Source organism: Rissa tridactyla, chromosome 5, assembly GCF_028500815.1.
Source record: "Rissa tridactyla isolate bRisTri1 chromosome 5, bRisTri1.patW.cur.20221130, whole genome shotgun sequence".
Lineage (NCBI taxonomy): Eukaryota > Metazoa > Chordata > Aves > Charadriiformes > Laridae > Rissa > Rissa tridactyla.
This window is the reverse complement of record NC_071470.1, coordinates 12,018,310-12,041,370: the sequence shown is the minus strand read 5'-3', so window position 1 is coordinate 12,041,370 and position 23,061 is coordinate 12,018,310. Positions and strand designations below refer to the sequence as shown.

Here is a 23,061-nt window from a genome sequence, read left to right as displayed (position 1 = left end):
TGTTAGGGTGCTGTTTCTTTGTACCTCCACAGTACTGTACCTTTAGTATCATGTCTCCAGGCAGCAATCTTCCATCTCTGGCGATCACCCCATCTCGATAGATATGCTGTATGATGATGTGAACCAAAGGAGTCTCACTGCCTCCCACAATCCGAATGGCCAGGTTTTCATGGGGATCCGTACGGTTGATCTTAATGCAGGTAATTTCCCCATCTGGAATCAGGTGATACAACCTGGGAAAACCTGGAAATGCACATTGTAAGGTATTTATTTGACATCGCAGCTCTGCTTTGTTAAAACATGCACCTCACAGCTTTGAGTACCCGCCAGTTACCCAGACTAGGTTTTAGGCATGGGTGTGATTTATACTAAGCGGGGAGGAAAGGATACGTGTGCTTGCTGAGTGGACTTGAAGGGATTTTTTTTTTTCAATTAATGCATTCAAACTTCCTTTTTTTCCCCCACAAAACACAGCCCTAAACCTTTCGTATAATCCAGAGAGACGACATGTACTCAAAAACAGTTACATGTGCTAATATTTTAAGGGAACAAAGTACATTTTTTGTCACTAGAGACCCCTCTGAACCAGGCCATGGCTCCTTGCTGGCCCTAGAGCAGATGGGCACGGACCCCTTGAGAAACATCCATCCCCGCTGTGGTGGGCTGCACTCTTTGTCTCGCTGGTAGCATCCCAGGCTACCCTGTTTTCCTCCTTTTTTGATGCCATGGCTGATAACTGGGTGCTTGGCTTGTGACATTCAAGGAAGCGTTTTTTTACCTTCAGCTAGCAGAAAAGCAAGATTTCTCAGGCAACCCAAAGCACACAGTAGTTTCCCTACCAGACCCCTCTCCTTTCATCCCTGCTTGGACTCCAGGAAGCAGGAATGACTGGCTCTTACTACGACATGTCTGTATTAAAACCCGAGTATGCTCAAGGTGCCTGGAAGGAAGATTTCTGCTGGCCCTGGTGATCTTGGTGTGGGGAAAAGGGACCTGGTGGACAGAGGTCCTTTTTGTATTTATAATGCACTGGATAAAGAGTATCCTCTTCCAAACTCTGCTTTTCAACTGGCGTGTTTGCTTTCACAGCATATCACTAATACTTCCTTTCCTTCTAGGTCAATTCAAAATTTTAATCCACGTTCAACAGTGAGCAAATACGAAGCATAAGCACCAGTGAGTTTTCTAACACAAGTGTAAAAGCCTTCAACTATTTTGAATCCCCCGTAGGTGAGAAAAAGCTATTAAATTTTTTGTGTGGGGGTCCAATCCAGCGCTTATATGAAAAACCTGTTAAGTTAAAAAAAAAAAGTGCTAATATTTTTTCAAGAAACTGTATTAGAAATAAAAGTACAGTGGCTGTTACTAAATAGCGGTGAAGTGTTAAATGAAAATTAACGGAACAGTAACCGAGATGATAGAATAAATATTTTCCAGTACAGAATTAGCAGGCAACAAACCAGCAAGGCACCAAAACCTTTTGGGAAAGAGCAAGGGGGAAGAAAGAACAGGAAAAAAATATGAAGAAGCACCATGTTGCATCCCTTACCACTTCTTTGATCATATGCTCTTCGAGGCGGGAAGCTGTCTTCCTCCATGGCTGTAAAAAGCACCTACCGGCAGCACAGACTTCGACTTTGTGGTTTTATACAGAGTTGACAGGCAATAAAATTCTATCTAGATAACTACACAGCCTTCATCAACCTAATATCCAAGTACTCATTTAGTTGATACTCTCGTAGTAGCGGATTCTGTGTGAATACGGGCTTACTTCAGTTTTGCACACAACTTTAACGTCTCAGGAATGGAAGGTGGTTTATTTTCCCCACACTCCTCGATTTTCTGAACATTATTTGCCCAGCTTGTAACTTGTTCACGTCTCTCACGCCTGAAGGGTGCATTTACTCCATCTAAATCCAGGCCTCTATGCCAAATATGTAATTTGGTGATCTACTTGCTCTGGCAAGTGCGTGGGCCCCCAAAGGGAGCGATAGCTGCTTCACCACTAAACGCACCCTGGAGGTGCGGAGCTCTCTCCGCTGCTACGTAAGAAGAAAGAGGCAGTGGGGTGCCTAAAGTCCAGCCGTACAAGTACTCCTCAAAAATCACCAAAGGCCTGACCCCCGCATCAGAATAAGCGTGCATATTTTACAGTGTCTGTGTGGTTAGAATGGGTATTTATATATAAAAATGCAAATGGGAATCTGGGCCTCCAGATCTTCTCTGCATGGAAATAGCGTACGTAAATATCTCCGTATATTTTTCAGACTACCAAAGCAGTGCTATAGCAGAACTCCTTCCATTTCCCATTACATGACGATTCACCTCATGTCCTGACAAACTGTGCTTTTTGACTCCAATGCTCAATTCTCCCATACCTTGTTCTGAAAACTTTTCTAAAGGAATTACCCAGTTACATTTCTTGACCGTGGAGAACTGTGGACTGAAGGAGCTATTGAGTGTCTTACGTTATTTCAGTCTGTAATTATCCCAGAGCAAAATCGGAGCAACCTGGCAGTGAACAAGTCTCTACACTTAGATGACTTACATATATCTTTATATAAGGTATAAACTTATCTAAGTTTCTTTGCATCTTGAACGATGCCTTAACTGGTTTATGAAGTCTTGCAGTGGCACTTGGTTGGCTTTCAATATGACTTCATGCAGATTCTTTTAGAGGAATTTTTAATACCTAATTTCGTTCCAAAGTGTGCAATCGACAACAAAACGAATGTTTCCAATACATTTTTCTTGCCAGTCTGCAAGTCACTAAGGTTTCTCTTTTCATAGTTGGCAGGATGTACTGCCTCACCTCCCGTCTTCATTTGATTTCTGTTCTTTATTGAATACAACTAATAAATTGCACCATTTTCTCCTCAGAAGGGCCAAGCAACCAAAATAACTCCATGATCCCTTAAATTCTGCTCGCTTCATTGAAGACTTGCCTATTGCTTTCATCGCAGGCATACACATGAATGTTTGTACTACCAAGAACCTAGGCTGTCCTAAGTGGCAGGCCAATGCCTATTTTGATAAAGTAATAGTAAGTCTGACAAACTGAATGTATAAGATACACAAATACGTATATTTTTTTAAAAGAAAATTCACCGTCACTTTTTCACCAGACGTTCTGCATGCATTGTGTGCAGTTTGATCAAAACCTACCATGCCTGTCTCAAGAGGATGCTGTGTCTGGAAAGCAATGTTCTTCGACTTGAGTGTTTCTAATGTAAACACCATACCCAGAAGGGGTGGACCTTGCTCCAGCACCTGGTTGCGTACAGCGAATGGGACCCCGTCAGCCCAATTTCAGGGACTCCAACTGGGTTAAGGGCTTGTACCATTCACATATACACCGCCTGCTGTGAGGTTGGAGCACCACTTTGCACAGACCCCATTTTCCAGCCCTTACACTCTTAATTACTATTCTCCATTCCCTTTGACCAGGTTTTCCAGAGCAGGAAAACCCAGGAGTATTGCATACCTTTCTTTACCATTTTATATTTCCAGTCCTTAAATACCGAAGAGCTGCTGAATCTAGAAAGAAGTAAACTTTCTGTCTTGTTTTTGGTGATTCTTGCAGGTTTTCCCGCAGAGTGTTGTGTTTTTGTCACCGGGGGTTGTATGGAGCATTCTGAATCTGTCAATATAATAAAACGTCATCTGCATTCAGAAAGGTTCTGTGTGCTTTTTTTTCCTCAAGCAATATTTTCCTTATATTAGTGTGCAATATTATTGGTATTTTCACACATCCCATTACAGTAACAAAAAACATAGGAGAGACCAGCTTTACACAGTAAACTCCGCTTGTCTGGTGTGACGTAGGACAGCGAGCAGTTGTTAGTGTAGTGGCCGTGAGACTGTAATACAAAATTTTAAGTACGCTTAATAGTTTATCCCCACCGTTTATAATACTTAATGGTTGTGTTCTTTCAGTGCTCAGGTTTTGGCTGACTGCTGTGTGCACCGTGCTTCTTCTGACAGTGCTGCTACGAGGACAACTCCTGTGACGAAACCCTGTGTAATATTTGCCATGACTCTCGAGTCCAGATTAGTCAAAGGTCACTCTTGTGTCTCAGGTTGCAAGTCCTTATTTAGATCAGAAGGTCTGACCGATGCGAGGTGCCAGCCTACCCCCACAAATAAGGCTATCTGCAGGGACACATGCTCACGCTTCCTAGGACCTGGTCGCTGGAATTTAAATGAAGCTTGTGTAACCTATTCTTGGAAAAATTCTTGTGTCTGTGAATGTCACATGCATTTGTACTAGCGTGGGACTTCATTCTGCAACTCTTCCTTCCCAATTGATTTTCATTTAGCATTTCATTCTCCCAGCGGCTTGCCATTATTTTGATTTAATGCCTCCATTAATTCCCCAGGGATGCTGGTCCGGTACAGGGAGCAGGTAGAAGGCAATGCCAGCTCTAATGCCTCTTCCTGCTTCTAAACATTCCTCTCACTAAAGGAGTCCCAAAAAAGCTAAAATGAAGCTGTTGCAGAGTTGAATGTGTCTCACAAGAGTTGTGGCCATCTCATCTACAGCAGGCAAAGTTTATTGGTCTGCAGTGGAGGAAATGCTACAGAGACAACCTCGTTCTTCTGGAAATTCCCTGTCTCATGGTCCTAGAGCAGGAAGCTTTGAATGAGTTCTGTAAGATGTCCAACAGCTGTTTTGGAAAATAGGAACTGCAACTGAATCAAATCTGGGGAAAACAGGAACAGCATGGCATTCCTGTTGGGTGCAGCCTTCCTGAGACAGAAGCTGGGCTGCGCTGTCTTGTCCTGGGGCTGGATAAGCCCCTTTCTTTTCTGCACATGAAATGGTTGATACCTAGAGCCATCTGTGTTTCACTTACCTTCTTTTTCTTCACATACCTTTCCCAAACATTGAAGTATTTATAATATCTATCTATCTATCTGTCTGTCTGTCTGTCTATCTATCTACCTACCTACCTGTCTGTCTATGTATTTTTTTATATATAAATACATATATATGTATATAAAATATATATATTAAAAATACATCGGGGCTCAGAGTGAACAGTAGGAGTGAGATACACCCATACATCAGGACAGTCTCTTCTGTGGTCCTGCCAGTGCCTGCCAGGGCTGCCTTGGTCTTGCTGCAAAGCAATAACAGATGGTAGAACTACCCCCACCATGAGACTAAGAAGAATGAGTTTGACTTTGAACAACATTTGACATCCTCAAGCAATCATAAATTCAATTTATTTTACAATGGCTTGACTGCAAAATAGGACTGATGAACATTTTTGAAAACCAGCAGCAGGGCTCCCTTTTACTGCAACGAAACTGCACAGAGGTTTTTGCAATTGCATTCCCAAATTCTTTTCTCCTAAAGTGTTAGCTGGTTTATGACTTGTATTTGTAGATAGCTTTGAGTAAAGAGCATACATATATATATATATACTCACGCACACATATAGTCTTTCTTGGAAGGGAATTTAAAAAGTGTGATGCCAAAGTAAGAGCGCAGTGATACAAATAAACATAGCAAGGCTGGAGTGGTCTTTGCTTGGAGATATTTTATCATTTAAGTAGATTGTCAAGGTCATTTACACTAGTAGATCCAGTCAGAAGATATTACATCTTAAATGCATCAGTGCCGGAAGGAAGCCCCTGTCACCTTCCCTCATGTCTCAGAATGAAACCAACTCTCTTAAATTATCCTAACTTCTACTTCAGACCTGGAAAGCTATTTGTAGCTGTAAGCGCTATTAATGAGATTACTCTCAAGTAGATATCACAAGCTTGGGTGCTGCACTACAGACGGGTAATTTTTTGCATGGATATTTACAAAAGAACAAATTTTTAAAACACAGAAAATTCTAACATCTCCTTCCCCAAACATTTTCTCATCAGTGTTTGCGCTTTTCATTCACTTCTAACATTTTCTTCCGTCTGGACGACGAACAGTTCCCTGCTGAAACAGTCAGCAAAAAGCTTAAACAGAGGAACAAAGAAAGTATGAATTATTTAAATACAAAATGGGTGCATATGACATGGGTTAAATGAATCAAGCCACAGGTTGCAAATGGAAATCATGAAGTGATCTTCACAGCGCAGGACTGCTACCAGCTCCACGTATAAGGTACCATTAGACTGTAACTATTTCTCTGCTGTAATTATAACAGAAATACGTTTGCCATTATACATCATATTTTTCAGTGTCCCTGAGGAGCAAAGGAGTTTTCCAAAACCAGTACTGCATTCAGTTTCGGGTTAAGCAGAATCATGATTATTTAAATATTTTTTCTCCCCCGTCAGGAATGATTATTTTGTCTTGCACCCTCACACTCACATTGCAACCAAGCATTGGCCCGACAAACATCTCGGCTTCAGATTGAAGGCACCTACACACTTTGCAGTGGGCAAATAGTTACTTTGACATCAGTGCTCCTATGCTGAGGGCCAATACATAGGTACGCACCATGATTTTCGTTCTCAGAGCTCCTTTGATGAAAATACAGGCGAAACAAAGATTAAACAGAGACACCTGAACTAAGATGAGGGAATTCTGAAAGCTGGGGACAGGTGGACTATAATACGTTGAGCTTTGCCAGATGGTCTGACAGCTCCTTTATCAACACGAGGTTGTCAGCAAAAAGGGGTGATTTCACTCTGTCCCCACCGCGAGGCTGGCACACTGCTGAGGCGCTGACTAAGCCTGGTGAGGAAAGGAGCCACCAGAGAGGTGGTGAGATGCTGTCAGATCTCCTGAAGCTTTGAGGCATGGCTGAGGTGGGCTCTCAGGTGGTCCCAGGCATGAACCTGTGAAACTTGGGCAAGGCAGCAGCATCTTTCACACTGGGTGTGGGGACCTCCGAGGCCAGGAACCACCACCTACAGGGGCACCTCCACTCCCAGCAGAGCAGGGTAGCAATGGGGAGACAGGCACGTGGGGCTGCCTTTTTCCAATGGGTTTGGGTTGGACCTTTAGCGAGCACGGGGCAGAGTGTACTGCAGCTATCCCTGAAGATTAACCAGCAACTCTAACCAGGAGTCCAACTGCAGACTGTTCAGAACAGCTGAGGATTTAAAAAAAATAAATAAAAGAAGAAAATAGACAGAACTGGAGAAGAAAACAAGCCTCCAGCTGGCAGGATGATGATAACTGCTGCAGAAAGAAGCGTATTCATTTCCTCTTCCAACAAGAAGACACAGCGAGAGCCTTTGAGATGCGATTACACAAAGCACCTGTTGCAAAGGACTGAGTAGTGATCTTTGTTAAAGTTGTCTCTGTATTGACGCAAGTTACTTGCTTGCGTTTTTTTGAAGACCAAATTCCAGAACTGTGTAATTAAAATACATTCTTTGCATATGTAATTAATATAGTAATTTAGGTACCCAGCTTCTGTGATCTCATACGTAAGAGCAACTGCTCATTAAGTAACTACATGCCTACCTGGTTTTTCCAGTGCAGTGGAATATATGTGGAAGTTTACAGGCACGCTTGGTGCAGAGGAATAAAACCACAAGCAGAGTCAAGGACAGAATGACCATCTTGACACTGTCAATGGGGCCCTGGAGTGATTGCCACTTCAGGCACCCATTATATGTCTCTTATAAAGGAGACAACAGCGCTTTTCATTCTGCTGGAAATGTAAAGGCCAGTGTCACCTTCACCCCTCCTTCTGTTAACATCTGGACTGCGCTGGGTTACTGGGTAGGTACTGTTGGCATCCAGATCTCCCACATGCTCTTGAAACCAAGCTTTCAGTGGAACAGCTGCTAATGTCAGCTATAAGCCTGGGTAGAAAGCGGTCATAAAAATGTCTATGACCCATCCTGAAGAGGTGTCTTTTGAAAAGTACAAGCTTGAGACATGCAGAATTTCGCTCCAGTTAAAGAAGAGAAAGCTTTTCCTTACAATGAATTGAACAGTTGCTACGGAATGAGAAATGTATCTGTCTGCTCAGAGGGCCATAGACAACTTAGGGAAAAATAATAAAATATTTGGGACAGTAAAGTTGTTAATGATGTTTCCAGGCCAATGAGAAGATTCACGTTATTTTTCTGGAAAAGGTTCACAATTTTGAATTATCAGGTTTTATTTTGGCTACATCAGCAAGTATGTGGAGTGGGAGAGTAAGTACCAGGAACACAGTAACGTAGTGAAATTCTCCTGAAGGAACAAGCAAATCAAGCAGAAGAAATATTGAACACTGTTCTCTGATTCAGCACTTCTAGAATAATGATGCCTAAACACAGCATTTGGCAGCCTTTTGTCCTTGCTTTGTGTGGGTTTCAATGGCAGCTTGAAACGCAGAGCAAAGGGAAGTTGCATATTTAGTCTTTTTAAAGCCCTTACCCTGGGCATTTGATCTGGGAAGAGACGTGAGTGGTGAGGCATCAAGTAAAGGAATAATAAGGTCAGTGAAGACCTTGATTAAGACAATGATTCCCGCTCTATCATCACTTCCTCTTGATGCACGAACGCTAATATTGGCTTCGTAATTACGGTCCAAAGCAATTAGTAACATTTGCTTATTGCTTTGAGAACGCCAAATGGTAAGTGTTACTGCCTGCCAGACCCCTCATCCTTGACATACGTCAGACAAACTTGCCTCTCCCCCCTATTTAAGAGCAGAACACTCCTACCTCATCACCTGCCCGTCTGAGGTAATACAAGTCTGTCACCAAGCATCCCACAGAAGTGCTGGAATAATGACAGTACTTTGCACTTCCATACCATCCTCCCACTGGGAATTTCCAGTGCTTCACAAACATTAGCCAAAACTCATTAATTTCCTATAATGTACGATCACTGCCATCCGTTTGCTTTAGGGGGACAGACACGTGCTGATGAAGCCTCTTGAACAAAGTGACAGAGCAAATCAATGACAGCTCCAGTAATAGATCCCAGACGCCCAGATCCCACATCCCGTGTGCTGGATACCGGGCTGGCTGTAGCACGCAGGCTGTTACCAGAACAGCCCTCCGTGAGCTCCCCCACACCCCAGCAATATTCTTGCCTGCCAGTCACTAACAACTTTTTAAAAAGAAAATAAGGAAAGATGGAGTTTTCTGGGTTTTTTTTAATCACGCATCGCCCACCACATGAAAGGCACGTCAGTCATGGACATCCAGTTCCCACGTGGATAGGGTCCCCTAGCCCATTTTAAGTGATGACACAAGGAGAACAAAGCATTACCTTCCTCTCCAGCAGCGGAGTTTCCAACAGCCTCCCTTTCCCGGTCAGTCTGGTTGGAAACGGCGCTTCCACTTTTTGTCCTTCGAAGAACGCTGAATGCCTTGTTTATTTTTTTAAAAGATCTGCTTCTTATAGTGGAGCGTTCGAAGTGTCGAGCTGCAACAGCATGAAAAACCAAATCAATACACAATTTCTGCAGCCGCCGGCATACGATGGGGCACAACATCAACAGCAAGGCTGCCTGCACCTCACTTTTGCCTCTGACCCTAGCTGATAGTCCAAGGTCGCAACCACCTGCACCTGAGTGCAATTATCCTACCTCTGTCCCACACCCTGGAATTGCCACCTTCCCTGTCCATTTTGCCAGCCACACACAGAAATCTCCTGTGAGTGTGGTAGCCTGGGAAAGAATAATCCTCAGTCAAGGCAGAATCAACAGCACTCCTGCGAAAAATGCATATAAAAGGAAGAAGCACTGCCCTTCCCAAGCTATATAAGTTTGACACCAAAAAAAAAACCCAACCAAAAAAAAAGCTGGAAGTTGTTATTAAAAACTCTTCTCGAAAAAAACCCCCACACTACTGCCTCAAAACCCTGCAATGCTTCCAAAGCCACCGATGATAGCCGAAGATTTCATGTCAAAAATTCAAAAACTATCAGGTGGGAGGGACGAATTAAGTCACGTCTTCTAACCCGTGCAAGGCAATACCAAAAAAAAGCAAATGTCATAATGTTTTCAAAACACGTCACTCTCTTTTCCATCCTGCTGAAGATATCTTCATGGCTGTTGCTGTTCTGTCTCTTGGAGCTCTGCATGCTGGCCAAACACTGTAACCTAATAATACAACATTCCCTCAAACCAGACTGTGGCCTCTAAATGCAATAGAAGTGGTGAGATTTAATTTCATTCTGGTGTTCTCTTCTTGTCTCCTCCTTTTCCTCGCCTCTCTAGCCCCATGCTGACAAGAGAATAACACTGTTCTTTTTCTAGTCTTTCTTCAGCCCATCATCCATTCTCCAACCACGCAGTTGGTGCACCGCAAGGTGGGCTATTCATTTTGGTTTCAAAGTCCTCAAATACAAGCTTTAAACTCCCCATTAACGCTTCTGAGTCTGCCTTTGGCCAGGCCATGTTTTTCAAATACGATACTCATCAGAGACGGGCACAGTGTCACACAGTGAAGGATCAAGGCACGGTTTTCTGGTGCAACTTGTCCCTGACTGTGGTTATTTCAGCAGGACCAGCTCCTCTGAGCAGCACCTGGCAAACATCCCCCAAGCTCCCAAGGAACTTCTTAAGGCTTGTTTTCCTGCAAATACTTGGCAACTGCCAAACACAGTTCCCAACAGGCTTTTGGGTAGGTGCCCATGGCAAGGTCTATGGGGGTTACTTGGGCCACCATGTTTTGGTGAAGCCATTACACAGCTATACCATCTCCCCAGCACATCATAAATGCCATTTTCTCTTCCAAGTGAGCTGACTTGCCTAAATAATCTTCCTTAAGACCTGTGGTTTGCATGTGTGCGTCTAGTCCGTGTTCAGCTTCATTCTGCTCCCGAACAAGCAAATTTGTTTTTCACCTCAAATCTATTGGGTCACTGAGTGCACAATTTGATAAGTCATGTAAAATTAAAGCTTTCACTCTCCTTTTTTTTTTTTAATGCTTCCAACAACACATGTTTCACAGAATGCTGTAAGAGGCCACCAGGCTCTGAAACCATCCCTTTTAGTTCTTACTTCTGTTTCGGTTGCTGCGATGCAGGTCTCCGGGGCTGCTGCCTGGCTGGCTGTCCTCCGAGGTGGGGCTGAAGGCTGGGTTCACCAGCCCCGGCTCATCTGTCATTAAGGCGATGGCCGCAGCTGCCGAAAGCTCGGGGCCCAGGGCAGCTACTGCTAAGCTGGAGCCATGGTCGGGAGAGCAGTCTTGGGAACGCCTCTTCCGTTCCTTGGTAAGGCCATAGTGGGATGCTCCTTTACATCTAAGGAGAAGGGAGGGAAAGGGAGACATGATAACAAGTTGTATTTAAATGTTGTGTACTTATGGAAATTATCTGGTGTCAAGGAATCACTTGGAGTGCAAACTGATGAAATAAGGATGCTTAACAAGAGGGAAAAGTGCCAGTCCCATCATGTTATGCAGAATCAAAAAGAAGGAAAACTGCCCTTCAAAGCAGCTGGGTTACCACCTTACATGGAAAGACTATTGGTGGTCAGGAAAAAATAGAGAGCCGCAGCCTTGTGTGTAGTCTCATGCGTATAAATAGTTACCGCGGATGCAAGTACAGGAATAGCAGGTGGATAATTAAGCCAGAGGCTATAGTCTGTAATTTCCTCCTTGCCTCTGGTCAATGAAGGAGAGCAGAGTGAAGCCTGACAGCTGCTCCAGGTCTGCTGGTGAAATAAGAGCACCTTACCCAACCCTAGAGCCTGAAAAACATACCCGGTCACCAAGGCGGTCACACCGGGAGCACAGCGCTGTGGTCTTCATGCAGGAGGCAGGTCTGCCCTTCAGGTAGAGGCCAATGCACCCAATGAAGGGAGGGCTGCAGGTGGGAGTCAAACACCCAGGGTCTGCGGGAACCAAGTCCCCATCAGCTGCCCGTATGGACCATTTACTACTTGAACTGCACCTGATGAACTGTTTTCGAATTCAGCCATGAAGACCATAGAATCACAGCATGGTTCGAGTTGGAAAGGAACAAAAAGATCATCTAGTTCCAACATCTCCCACTAGACCAGGCTGCTCAAAGCCCCATCCAACCTGGCCCTGAACACCTCCAGGGATGAGGCATCCACAGCTTCTCTGGGCAACCTGTTCCAGTGCCTCACCACCCTCACAGTAAAGAATTTCTTCCTGATATCTAACCTAAATCTACCCTCTTCCAGTTTGAAGCCATTACCCCTCATCCTATCACTACACTCCCTGATCAAGAGTCCCTTCCCATCTCTCCTATAGGCCCTTTTAGGTACTGGAAGGGGCTATAAGGTCCTCCTGGAGCCTTCTCTTCTCCAGGCTGAACAACCCCAATTGTCTCAACCTGTCCTCATAGGAGAGGTGTTTCCAGCTCTGCTATTCCAGCTCAGCTGAGACACTAAAATAGAGGGATCATCACCTTGATGAGGAGGTGCGAGAGGTGGTGGGGGGTCCCACTGCCCTGCAGCCCCGCTGGAGCCAAGGAGGCTCACCGAATGACTGAGCACAGGTCCTCAGACCTCAGACCAAGGTCCTTGGGCCAGCCTGGGACTTCACCGGTTTGGGGAGCTCAAGGCTGTTTCTTGAGCTCTTCTATTTCTCTAAAATAATTCTGGAGGAAAACCTAATTCCTAAATCCTGACTTGACCTCCACAGTGACAAAATCCTCTGTTTGTGGTGGAGACACGCATGTTCCCAGAAGACCTGAAGATCCAGATTTGTAAGAGGCAAATTACAAGCCTGGTTTGAAACAAATTTATTGTGGTCCCAACTATCTGCTCTAGATTCATCCTAGACAGCAAAAGCAGGACCACGCATGGCATTTCTTTCTTAAGACTTATTAAAGAAAGTCACTTGAATGAAATTAAAGGTCGCTGTGTTCTTCATGAGTCGGTATTTAATTAAAGCTATAAACTAACTGAAGAGACAGAGTGGCCCAAGGACACAACACCTGTGACTTTTCTCCAGCAGCACTTCTGCCCAGTGCCCACCCACTAGAACCTCATTCACTGCATTAAAAAAAATAATCTGCCTTTTAATCATAATCTAATGAGCTTGGCCTACTTTCACTTACTATTATCTCTTTCTTCATAGCAAAGGCTAACTGATGACTTTCATAAAAGCGCCCTGTAGGACGAACTCACAGAAATAGCTGCAGAAACCCTTAGGGATAGAAAGCTCTTCGTAATATATGGCATGCAAAAAAGGCAATGCATAATACATACGGTACACAACGCTAGTGGGTTATGTGTCAGAAAAAGAAGTAGTACACTGAACTTGGAAGCCTTGGAAGAGAAATGATTTATGGAAGCAGTTCCTGGGACAGAAAGATGAGGTGAGGACAAGTCACAGAGCTCTCTATATCAGCTTAGGAGCAGCAATTTAATTTATCTTATGGTGTTGGTTTTTTATGAGAGACAATTAAATTAAACCCTTTTTTTTAGCACCAAATTATGATTTTCCATCATTTACCTCATACCACTCCTGACAACTTTCGTCTTAAAGAGGGGAAGAAAGAACCAACCCAAACTGTATCATATTGGTGCAACTGCGTAAGGGCTTTGTATACGCTGTAAGGCTTGGATGGGAATGGCTGTGGCAGAAGTTATTTCTAAAACCTTTCACAAGCAAAATGAGGCGTCTCAAAAGGAAATACTCTAATGGAAGAGAAGGCTGCTCAACTACTTCTAAAGACCAACAAAAAGCTGTGTGGGGCACCTATTCCAAGAAAAGACTGCAACAATAATCATGTAAAACAGAAAGGAAGAGCTCTCCTGGCTCCATTGTAGCAGGCATTTTCCTATTCCTTCCGGAAAAAAGAGGTGTGACTTCCTCACCCCCCGCAGCATCCCACACCATGGCAGGATGCTCTCCTTTATATTTCCCAGGGATCAGAACCACAAAGGCCTTCCCCTCTTGGAGCCTGCCTAAACTTCTCCAACACGGCGTTTTGGGAACCTGTCCTTGACCTCTCCCACTTGCAGTAAGGTCACATTTGCTAATCCAGCCTACGAAGGCTCATCAAAATAGTTAAAAATAGTCTAAAAAGCCAACACAACGAAATGAGCACAAAGGGCTTTGGGGTGAATTGTTTGCTGTTCGCAAAAACAATCTCTGCCTTACAGAGGTCCTGCAAAGATTCAGAATATGATGAGATATTCCTAATCCGTGTTTTATTTTATTTGCACCTGTTTTCACAGTACAGTTTCAGCAGCTGATATTAGAGCACCAGCCTTGTGAATGGGTCCTCAAACGGAGGTCTTTTTTACTTTTGGTATGTTGCGTGAAGGTCGACATGAAGATCAGATGTGGGCTCTGCCCAAAGACTCCCAGCCACACGGATTCAGCCGCTGCCTGGTGTCCATCTGCACTTCACTACCAAAGCCTTCACTTTCTGTGGAAATCCCCGCTCGCTGCTGCTGGCTGCACTGCAGACACCCGGTTAACAGCATCAATCCAACCAAAATGAACAGAAGACAGTCACTTTGAATTGCAGAGAGGGCTGACACGGTTTAAGATGTGGCTTATTGGAGAAGACAAGTTGTCATGATACAAAGCACAAGGCATATCTTTCTAACTCTGCCAGAAATAGTTAAAAGAGAAACAAAGCTCTTCAAGTATGAGCACTGAAGCTATTTCTTAAATAATTGTGGCAGGCATAAATGAACACAAATCAAGCCCTCTTTCTTCAGATTAACACAGTGTCCTTGAAGAAGAAGAAAAAAAAAGTCCCAAGCCCTCAAACTTGTAATAAAATCTGCAACAGCATCCCTTCACTTTCATTGTTTTCCTTGTGCTGACACTGCTGTGATAACAGAAAACAGAAGAGATGACTGTCTAAATGGAATCATATTTATAGTGTCTCAACTACATTTTTCCATATGGTTGGATTTGGCTCCCAGAAAAGAGAGATCCATAAAACAGCTACATGCTAGTACTAATTATCTCTCTCACTGAGATTATTAATCAGCTGCCTGATTTACAGCTGGAAGAGCAGGATACCTGATTAACGGAGGCCAGTCAGAAAGCGAACCCAGCACTGTCTGGTGGCCAAGGTGAACTGCAGATTTATGTTCCTTCTCAGTCGCGCAGGACAGCGAGTACGTCCGTCCAGCCATACGATACCGAAACAATTTGAAGGCCAAAACCGAGAGAGATAAACAGACATGAATAATGTGCATTGGACAGTTCATACCATTAAAGCAGTGTCACTAGGTGCATACAGGAAATTCAGAAAATAGTTTCTTCTATTTGCACGGCCTCTTTTATGAAGCAGAAACGTGCTGTCTTAAATCCCGGCCGTATGAGCTAACCACCGGGTGGTGGGAGGGCAGTGGCTGCTGCTGAAACTTCACCCAGGGATGCAGTTCTGGCTGGCATCAACACCGGTGGCCGCAGGATAAGCCTTGCCCGTGCCCTGCTCTGCTCCCCAGGGAGACTCTGCACTCCAGGCTTCGGGAGCAGCGCATCCCAAGTGCTGCTGGAGCCAGGAGATCCAAAACCCCGTGGCTGCCTTAACTTGGTCCTACCATTTGCGAAAACAAGCTTTGGTCAAACTCAAGGCCAACAGAAACATTTCCACGTCATTTGCAAATTCAGATGAAAACAGTGGTTTGAAAACAGCGGTGCGTTTTCCTTGCAGCATCCCTGACCAGCACGGCAAAGGAGGGCCTGAAAGAGAAGTTGACCTCAAGGATCTCCATTACCCAGGCTGACACAGGGGCAAAACAGAAAGGCAAAACATAAACAAGGACAACTGCATGGATTTTTTCACTTCACTTCTCTAAATGAAAGAATATCACAGGCAAAAAATATATGTATATATTTAAAATGCATTTGCTGTTTTAAAAACACCCTATCTGTGTCACTTCACAGGCTATCCCTCTTTCTCCCTGTCTCACGCCTGCCTGCCTGGGCAGGAAACAGGGGAAAAAAGTGAATCTAGAGAGTGACAGTGCTTATGAGGCGGGTCTGGCACAAATAAACAGAGCAGAAGCTCTCCCTGCCCAGTTCCAGCAGCGCTTTCCCAACGTCACTTCCAGAGCACTCACATTTCGGTGCTGTTTGGCAACACATTGTCTGCGTGCAATTAAGAGTAATGTATACAAAGCAATTGCCCAGCAGAAGAAAATACTGCCTAATGGGCTGTCATTGCTGATCCGAAGCTAAACCCTGATCCCAGTAGACAAGTATGTTTCAGCTATGCCCTCACTGCAAGCGGTCTCATCCCTGTGTAATTTGGGCTTGATGCAAGCCGGGATCAGAAGTACCGACAGTGAGTATCGCACCCCGACCCCGACACACAAACTCTCCCGACTGCTCCGGTACCCCTGAAGGGATCCGGTGGAAAGGCTGATGGAGAAACTGAAGGTGACAAGCAAGGAGCATCCTGGTGCTGATGGCTTCACTTGTGAGACACTGGTGAGACGCTCCTGCCATGTCTGGGAAGGAAGGGGGGGGATGTGAATCGAAGGGGTTGACTCACAAGAAGGTGTTGGCAATTCCTGCCCCACGGGGACCATTCGCACAGTGTGCCCATCAGCAGTGGCTGTAGCCCAAACCTAAGGCAGATACCAACCATAGGGATTTCAGGCCAAATGCCTAAACTCTAAAGCTTTCTGAAACTCCGTCATAAGGGAATGAACTGACTTGATCAACTCTCAGGCAGAGAGGACACCGACTCTTCTGATCTTACTTTTGCCACCAAAAACTGAAGCCAAAAATGAAAAAGGAGCGAGGCACCTAAACTCCAACTAAATCCCATGTTACAGATGTAAGCTGAAATGTAGCAAATGCACAACCTCCCTCCAGACCAGCCATACCAACGCTTAAGAGGCCAGAGGCATCAACATCTTCAGCAGTGAAAGTGACCAATACCCTGCTGCTCTTTACACCCAATGACGTTGTATCAGCCTTGCTCAGAAATCGGACTTCTGTGAATCCTGGTCCTACGTGTAAAATTCCTCTTTTTTGCTCTATGTGAAAATCATTCTTGGAACTGAGTGCTTACACAGCAATGCTTTCCCTTTGGTAATTCTGAATTCTTGCAAGGATTAGCCACTGCATGAATGCTGCATATGAAAAAAAGCTTCGTAAATAAGTACCTTATTTATTTTTTTAAAAATGCATTTTGTCTTTTCGGCTTTTTATAAAGGATTGTGTCATGTCAAGAGCATTCCTCAAGCTACTGTAATCACCAGCTACGGGTAGGAAGGCCCTGCCTACATTAAACCTTCCTCACTATTCATAACGAAGGGGACAAGCCATCTAAAAAGCAAAGCTTAAACTCCTGGATTAGTTTCCAACAGACAATCGCTGAAAGTCAGGCTGCAAAAACCTTGTCTAAACACGAAACAGGCCGTTCTCTGCACCTGCACTTGAATTTCATAATGCTAGCAACGTTTCTAGATACTCACCACTGCTGTTCTGCGCACTCTGTACCCTGGCACTGATGCGCTTGGGTACCCTCTCCCTGATGGTCTCCCAGTGCCAGAGGCTTGCCGTCTTGTTTGGGGTGAAAAAAAAAAAAAATGCTCATTTTTCACCTAATTTAAGTGGGAAATCATCCCAGCTACTATTACTCTTTCACTTCAATAACACTATAAATAAAAGCCTTTTAGAGGCAGCTTCCTGACCCCTGGGGCGTCAGGGCGCCTGGGAGGGAGGCGCGGGTCAGTGCCTTCATCCCTGCTGCCTCGGAGGGCTGAGGATCAGCGATTCCATCCTACGCTTCCATAAACACCGCCCTGCTCTGTGTCAGCACAGAGATAGCTATGATGGAAGTTCAGATGAGGCAAATGGCTTCTCTGTCTAGCTGTCAGAGAGATTTTCTCATGTTATTTGCTCTCTTTTGTCAACCAGAGGCCTTTGCTAAAGTATAAACACGTAGTAGATTTAGTGGTTCTATATTTCTGCATTACTACTCTATAAATATTTATAAAGGTCCTCATAACACTTATTTCTTTAAGCTAAAGTTACTTAGCTTAAATACTTTCCCACAAGATAGGAAAAACCTCTTAAATATCTGTTTTTTTCAGTTTAATTTCTACGTATCTCTGTTATGTTTTCCCAAGGTGTTTTTTTTCATCCTCTTTGTTTTAATGAAGCCATCGTAATTCAATAAACTCTGGAACTACCTTACCGGCAAAGCCTAAAGTTGTGCTGTGTCCTACCTCTTAAGATCTGACCCAGGGGAGGGCTGTCATTTTTACGGTGCTTTTGCACTATGATGCTGCCCAACAAAATACATTTGTATATTCTATAAGGAACGTGCCCAGGAGTACCTGTGGACTTACACTTCCACGTCAGCTACTCTGTACGAATTTGTGTGCACCACTAGCAAAAGGACTTTTAGTTCCCACAGATTAAAAAAAAAAGAGTTTTTCTAAGCATATGAGGAAAATATATCTTGAGCGATCTTTATAATGACTACGTTAGCCATCAGCTACAGTGACGTACTCCCCTTTCTGTGATTTGGCTGCTGAGAAGGAGGAACAAGCATGGCAAGCGATGTCGGTAGAAGCCCTTGAAAGTATCTTGCATTGGTGAAGAAGAGAGTCGCAGTTCAGGGTTCAGTCCCCACCGTTCCCAAAACTACCGACAGACAGACAGCCGGTGCCAGACCCAAATTGAACAAGCATTTGCTGGAAACCAAATCCCCATTTTAAATTTGACTGCTCCTACTGAGGGAAGGGAGGAATCTCCAGATTTCCTACTAGTTTTCAGGGGAGCTGAAAGAACTTGGAACACGTTTTTATTCTTAAATAAATTGTAGAGTTTAAGCTTCATGTACATGCTACCGAAGCATCATGTAATATGTGGTCACGTTTAAGCTTTTTTTCTCCTTTTCTAAAAAGGAAAAAGTTGTATTTTAACCACCATCATCAGCTCCTATTATGAAATCTTTTAAAAGGCCCATTAAGCTCTATCATGGGAACAGGGAATTGGAAGAAATAGGTAAACAATACTGGTTGCCTGCAATTGTGGGCAAAAATCATGACTGGGATTATTGTGCAATGATCCCAGTTGTTGTTGGGACCGTGTACAAATTTTTGCTCCAGATCATGTTCTCTCCCCCCCCGACACTTCTTCCAAGCCATTACTCTGTCAGTGATGATTTTGAAACTACAACTGTACTGATTTCTCTTCAAGGTTCAAGCATCGTTTCAAGTTCTAGTCTTAAACCATTCCAACAAATTGCAGCTGTTTTATATATAGGAGAACGGAGTTGTAAATTGCTAGAGACAGCTGAGATGAGCAAGTCAGCATACGGGCTGGAAATGCCAACTTCTTTTATGGATTAGCACAGCCTCTGTATTGTACCTAACACAACTACCACTTTAGAGAAACTGATATTTACAATTGACTTTGTGGCTTCTCCTTCTGTTGCCCCTTCCCAGCCTGTGCCCAAGCCACCAGGGCTCTGAGAACGCACAAGATCATCAGCAGCCTGTTCCACTGCTCACATGAGGCATGGCCTTGGGTTGCTGCTACAGCTTTTCCAATGCTGCCTTTAGGTGTAACGCTTGTAGAGCACAAGTAGACCTCGAGCAACAAAAATGAGGAATTAACCGGGGTGAAAAACTGCAGTCAGCCTATTAATCATTTTTTGCTCCTAGATTACTATAAACAAACATTTGTCATCACAGGGAAGTTACTGGCCAGAAGTACACAACCAGAGCCGTCTTTTGTGATGCAAAACAACAGCAACATTTATTTATACCAAACTTACTCAATAACATACCGAAGCTCCCCAAGAGTAATCTACATATCTCATGCGCCCTACTCACACCAGCTGACACAAACACGGAGAACAGCGGAGCAGCACACTATCTCTAGCTCTTGGTAGGTGCTCAGGTACTGACACGCCAAAGAACCTGCGAGTACCTGGGTAGGAGATTCAGAGCAAAATAAAAGGGAAGAATAAGACACATGGGACTTGCATTTTGGAGCTGGTGAGAGCCTGTAAACCGTGCTGATGGCTTCTAGTGCTTTTAGCATTCGACATATAATACATCATTTAAACCCACTAATCCTGTTCAAGCGCTACATTAAAGTCCCAAAGTACTAAAAACTCCTCTTGACTTCAGTGAACGTGGACCTTGATGAAAACTTTACCAGGTGCTTTCACCACCTCCCAGAATTAGATCATTTTCTATATAACACACTTAAAAGCTTCAGCCTTCCCCACTCCTGAAGAAGAATACATGAATACTGTTTCAAAAGAAAGTGAGAAAACACAAATTAGAAACGCCCGCGAGAGGTTTCTTCATGGAAAACTTGGGTACTTATCAACAGGTGTACATTCTTTCATCTACAGACGGCGTGCAGGAGGGAGCAATCACATACAAAGTGCGTCAGTTGGGTGTTTGGAAAGCAACGTACGACCTGCCGTCAGCAGCCGGCAGCTTCATATCTGGTTTTCAAGTCCATCCAAGACCACTCAAAGAACAGCACTGGTACTCTGCAGGCAATCTTGACCACTGATTTTGCCTTTTACTAATAAAATAATTATTTTACCTTTTTACAGTAGGAATTGAGATCGTATGTAATGAGACTTCAGCAGGATCACTGAAAGTATTCCTCATTTAGAGCCCTGACTGAAAAATGAGCGTAAGGAAAATCACAGCATACATATATAAAGGCTCAAAAAATGTTAATGCTGCTAAATTCAAGTTATCTGTGACAAAAACAACAAGTGCAAGGGCAAAGAAATTCTTAAGGTAGTGCAATGCTATACATCATAACACCGCATAACCCAATACACCGCATTTTTCAAATTATGTGGATGCACATATAATTAGTGTTAAGAATAAGCATTCAATCTGTTGATTCATGTGTTTTTCACGTTTATTCTTTAGGGTTTTGATCACCGGATTATATTCAGCAGGTATAACTAGTCTCCTGGAACTTAGTACCTCAGCGTTGTCTTCCCCTCCTACTATCCCCACCTATGCTATAAAAACTTTGTGATGCAGTGAGCAAAATATGCTTGCAATGGGACAAGGGGTTTTGGCGTTTTAACAAGAGTGACAGTATCAGCATAACCCGATTCTTGCAGCTACAGAGGGAAAAGCCTGCCAGACAGAAACTCCGTATTTACACATACTTAGCACACATTTCTTTTTAAAATAAAACTAATTACAATAACTGCTAAGTCACAGACTCAACCAGCTGGCATTACTGAGATTAGGTTTGAGGCTTCTGTTGGCACAAAGCAGTGACACACGCACACAAGCCTCTAGATGTAAAATAATAAAAAGGGAGCACTGTGTTGAATTTCAAGATGTTTTCAGCGCAAGGCTCGGGTTTACTAATATGTTCTCGGCTGGAATTTGAAATTACAGGAAACAATGGGGCTGCAGGCAGTAAATAACGAATGCTGTCTTTATACCCTCTTATTGCCAGAACATGCTATGGACAGCCACCCACAGCTCTCAGCTCTGGTGGCACCTGCCTCTGACCTCAGTGACCCAAAAGTCACATAAGATCCCTTTTAGGTCAGCATGGTATCTGAATTACGTCACTAACACATCTCGGTACACGTCAAGCTCTGAACACGCACACTGGCTTCCTCATGGGGAAGGTCAGAAGAAGAAGGTCTCAACACACCTTCTCAGAAGTCAAAAAACCACAGAAATCCCAGTCAGATGCCCATCCGAGTGTTGAGCAATCACCTCTGCTACCATGACTAAGCAGCATCTTAAGGTGTCACAAATGTTTCCCATTTTAAAAAGCAGTTCTCCTCTCTTAGTAAATCCAATGTCTGATATTCAACGAGGACCCTGAATCAGTTCTATGGGAAGTGAACTGCATGTGACTCATAAATCGCTGTGTCTTAAAACCCTAAAACAACACGGGCTCCTTGTAGGGGTGGCGGAGGAAGAGTACAACATTTTCTGGTTCAGCTTCCAGGATTTCAGCCTAAATGAGTATTGACACTGGCATAAGAGGTGCATAAGTCACACTATTGATTAAATATCTCATTACACTAGTTTTTTGTGAAGATAGCATAGCTTTTGCTAGAGAAACACCATTCTGGCTTCTCCTCCTCCTGGCTCTGCAGTCTTCTCCTTTGCACATATGGCTGGAAGAGGATGGATCAGAGGGACATTACAAGCCAGTTTTCGGAACAAAACTCCCCAAACCCATTGGGCATGCAAAAATCTTCACTGCTTGCGGTTTTATGGGTTCCACACAGTTGAATATGAGATGTTTCAGTGAGATATTTCACTCTCCCATTAAAATAAACACACACTGTAAAAGCATTTAAAGGCTCCAGAAAGTCCATATCCAGCCACAGCACAAGTACAGCTGGAATGTTGTTTACTGTCCTCTGAAAGCTCACATCGTAGGAAATGCTCACTTATGCTGTAAAAATTGTGAAAACCACTTTTTTTTTTGAATCGCTATTTTTTAACAGAACTATTGGAAATACTTTTAACCTGAATTCCTTTACCCAAATCTGAAAAAGGCCCAGTCCACTCACCCTTCTCCCCACACAGCTACCTATAGGCGGTGCTGCGCTCAGTATCACGGAAAACATCCAAAAACCCAGCGGTGCGGTTTCCCTCCTGTTGTACCTGGACCACTGTCAGCTCTCGCTTGGCAAAGGAGCCTGGCGGAGCTCCCACCCTCACACCTCGGTTTTCGGGAGTGTGCCTACCACTAAAGCTTGGGTTGGGTTGGGGTAAGGCTGACCTCTGCTCCTCCTGCTGAAGCTCATTCAGAGGGGCGGATTAAACAGGACGGAGCCCAGTGCTATCGCAAAAGGAAAAACTGGCACCTGGGGAGGGAGAATCTGAATCCTGCTTCAAAAGCTGCTGTGGCTTTTCGGTTGAAGTTGGGAGAGGTTCTTAAGAAAAGGCACTGTCCTCTAATAGTCCAGCCAGTATCTTGGGGAAAACCTGTCAATACCATGCAGGTACACAAACCCTTCTTCAGCCTGCAGCTGAAGAAGTGACCTTAGAGACTTCAGGTTGAGAACCTCTCCGTAAAATTGTGTGTTGTTATCTTAGACCACCAGGTTATAACAGAGGAATCAAGGGATAAAATACGTAAACTAGGGTGGAAGCAGGAATCCGACCCTGAAACCCGTTCATTACAAAAGATGCCTTCAGAAACAGGTACTGTATTACCAACAACAAAAAATGGATTTCCCCTGACAAAGGCAAGCGTCATAGAATCACAGAA

At 44.0% G+C, this 23,061-nt stretch overlaps 1 protein-coding gene across 3 annotated transcripts in view; it reads right to left on the bottom strand.

Annotated features, from left to right (window-relative positions):
* LNX1 (ligand of numb-protein X 1) overlaps positions 1-23,061 on the bottom strand; it is a 116,729-nt gene that overhangs the window by 26,319 nt on the left and 67,349 nt on the right. For 2 of the 3 annotated variants that reach the window (XM_054203192.1, XM_054203193.1), the window contains 4 exons: positions 10,914-11,155; positions 9,176-9,331; positions 3,485-3,640; positions 41-243 (listed from right to left, as the gene is read on the bottom strand). In XM_054203192.1, coding sequence (XP_054059167.1) covers positions 41-243; positions 3,485-3,640; positions 9,176-9,331; positions 10,914-11,155 — 757 coding nt within the window. The remainder of the gene's footprint in view (positions 1-40; positions 244-3,484; positions 3,641-9,175; positions 9,332-10,913; positions 11,156-23,061) is intronic. The other variant, XM_054203194.1, reaches the window with a different exon arrangement.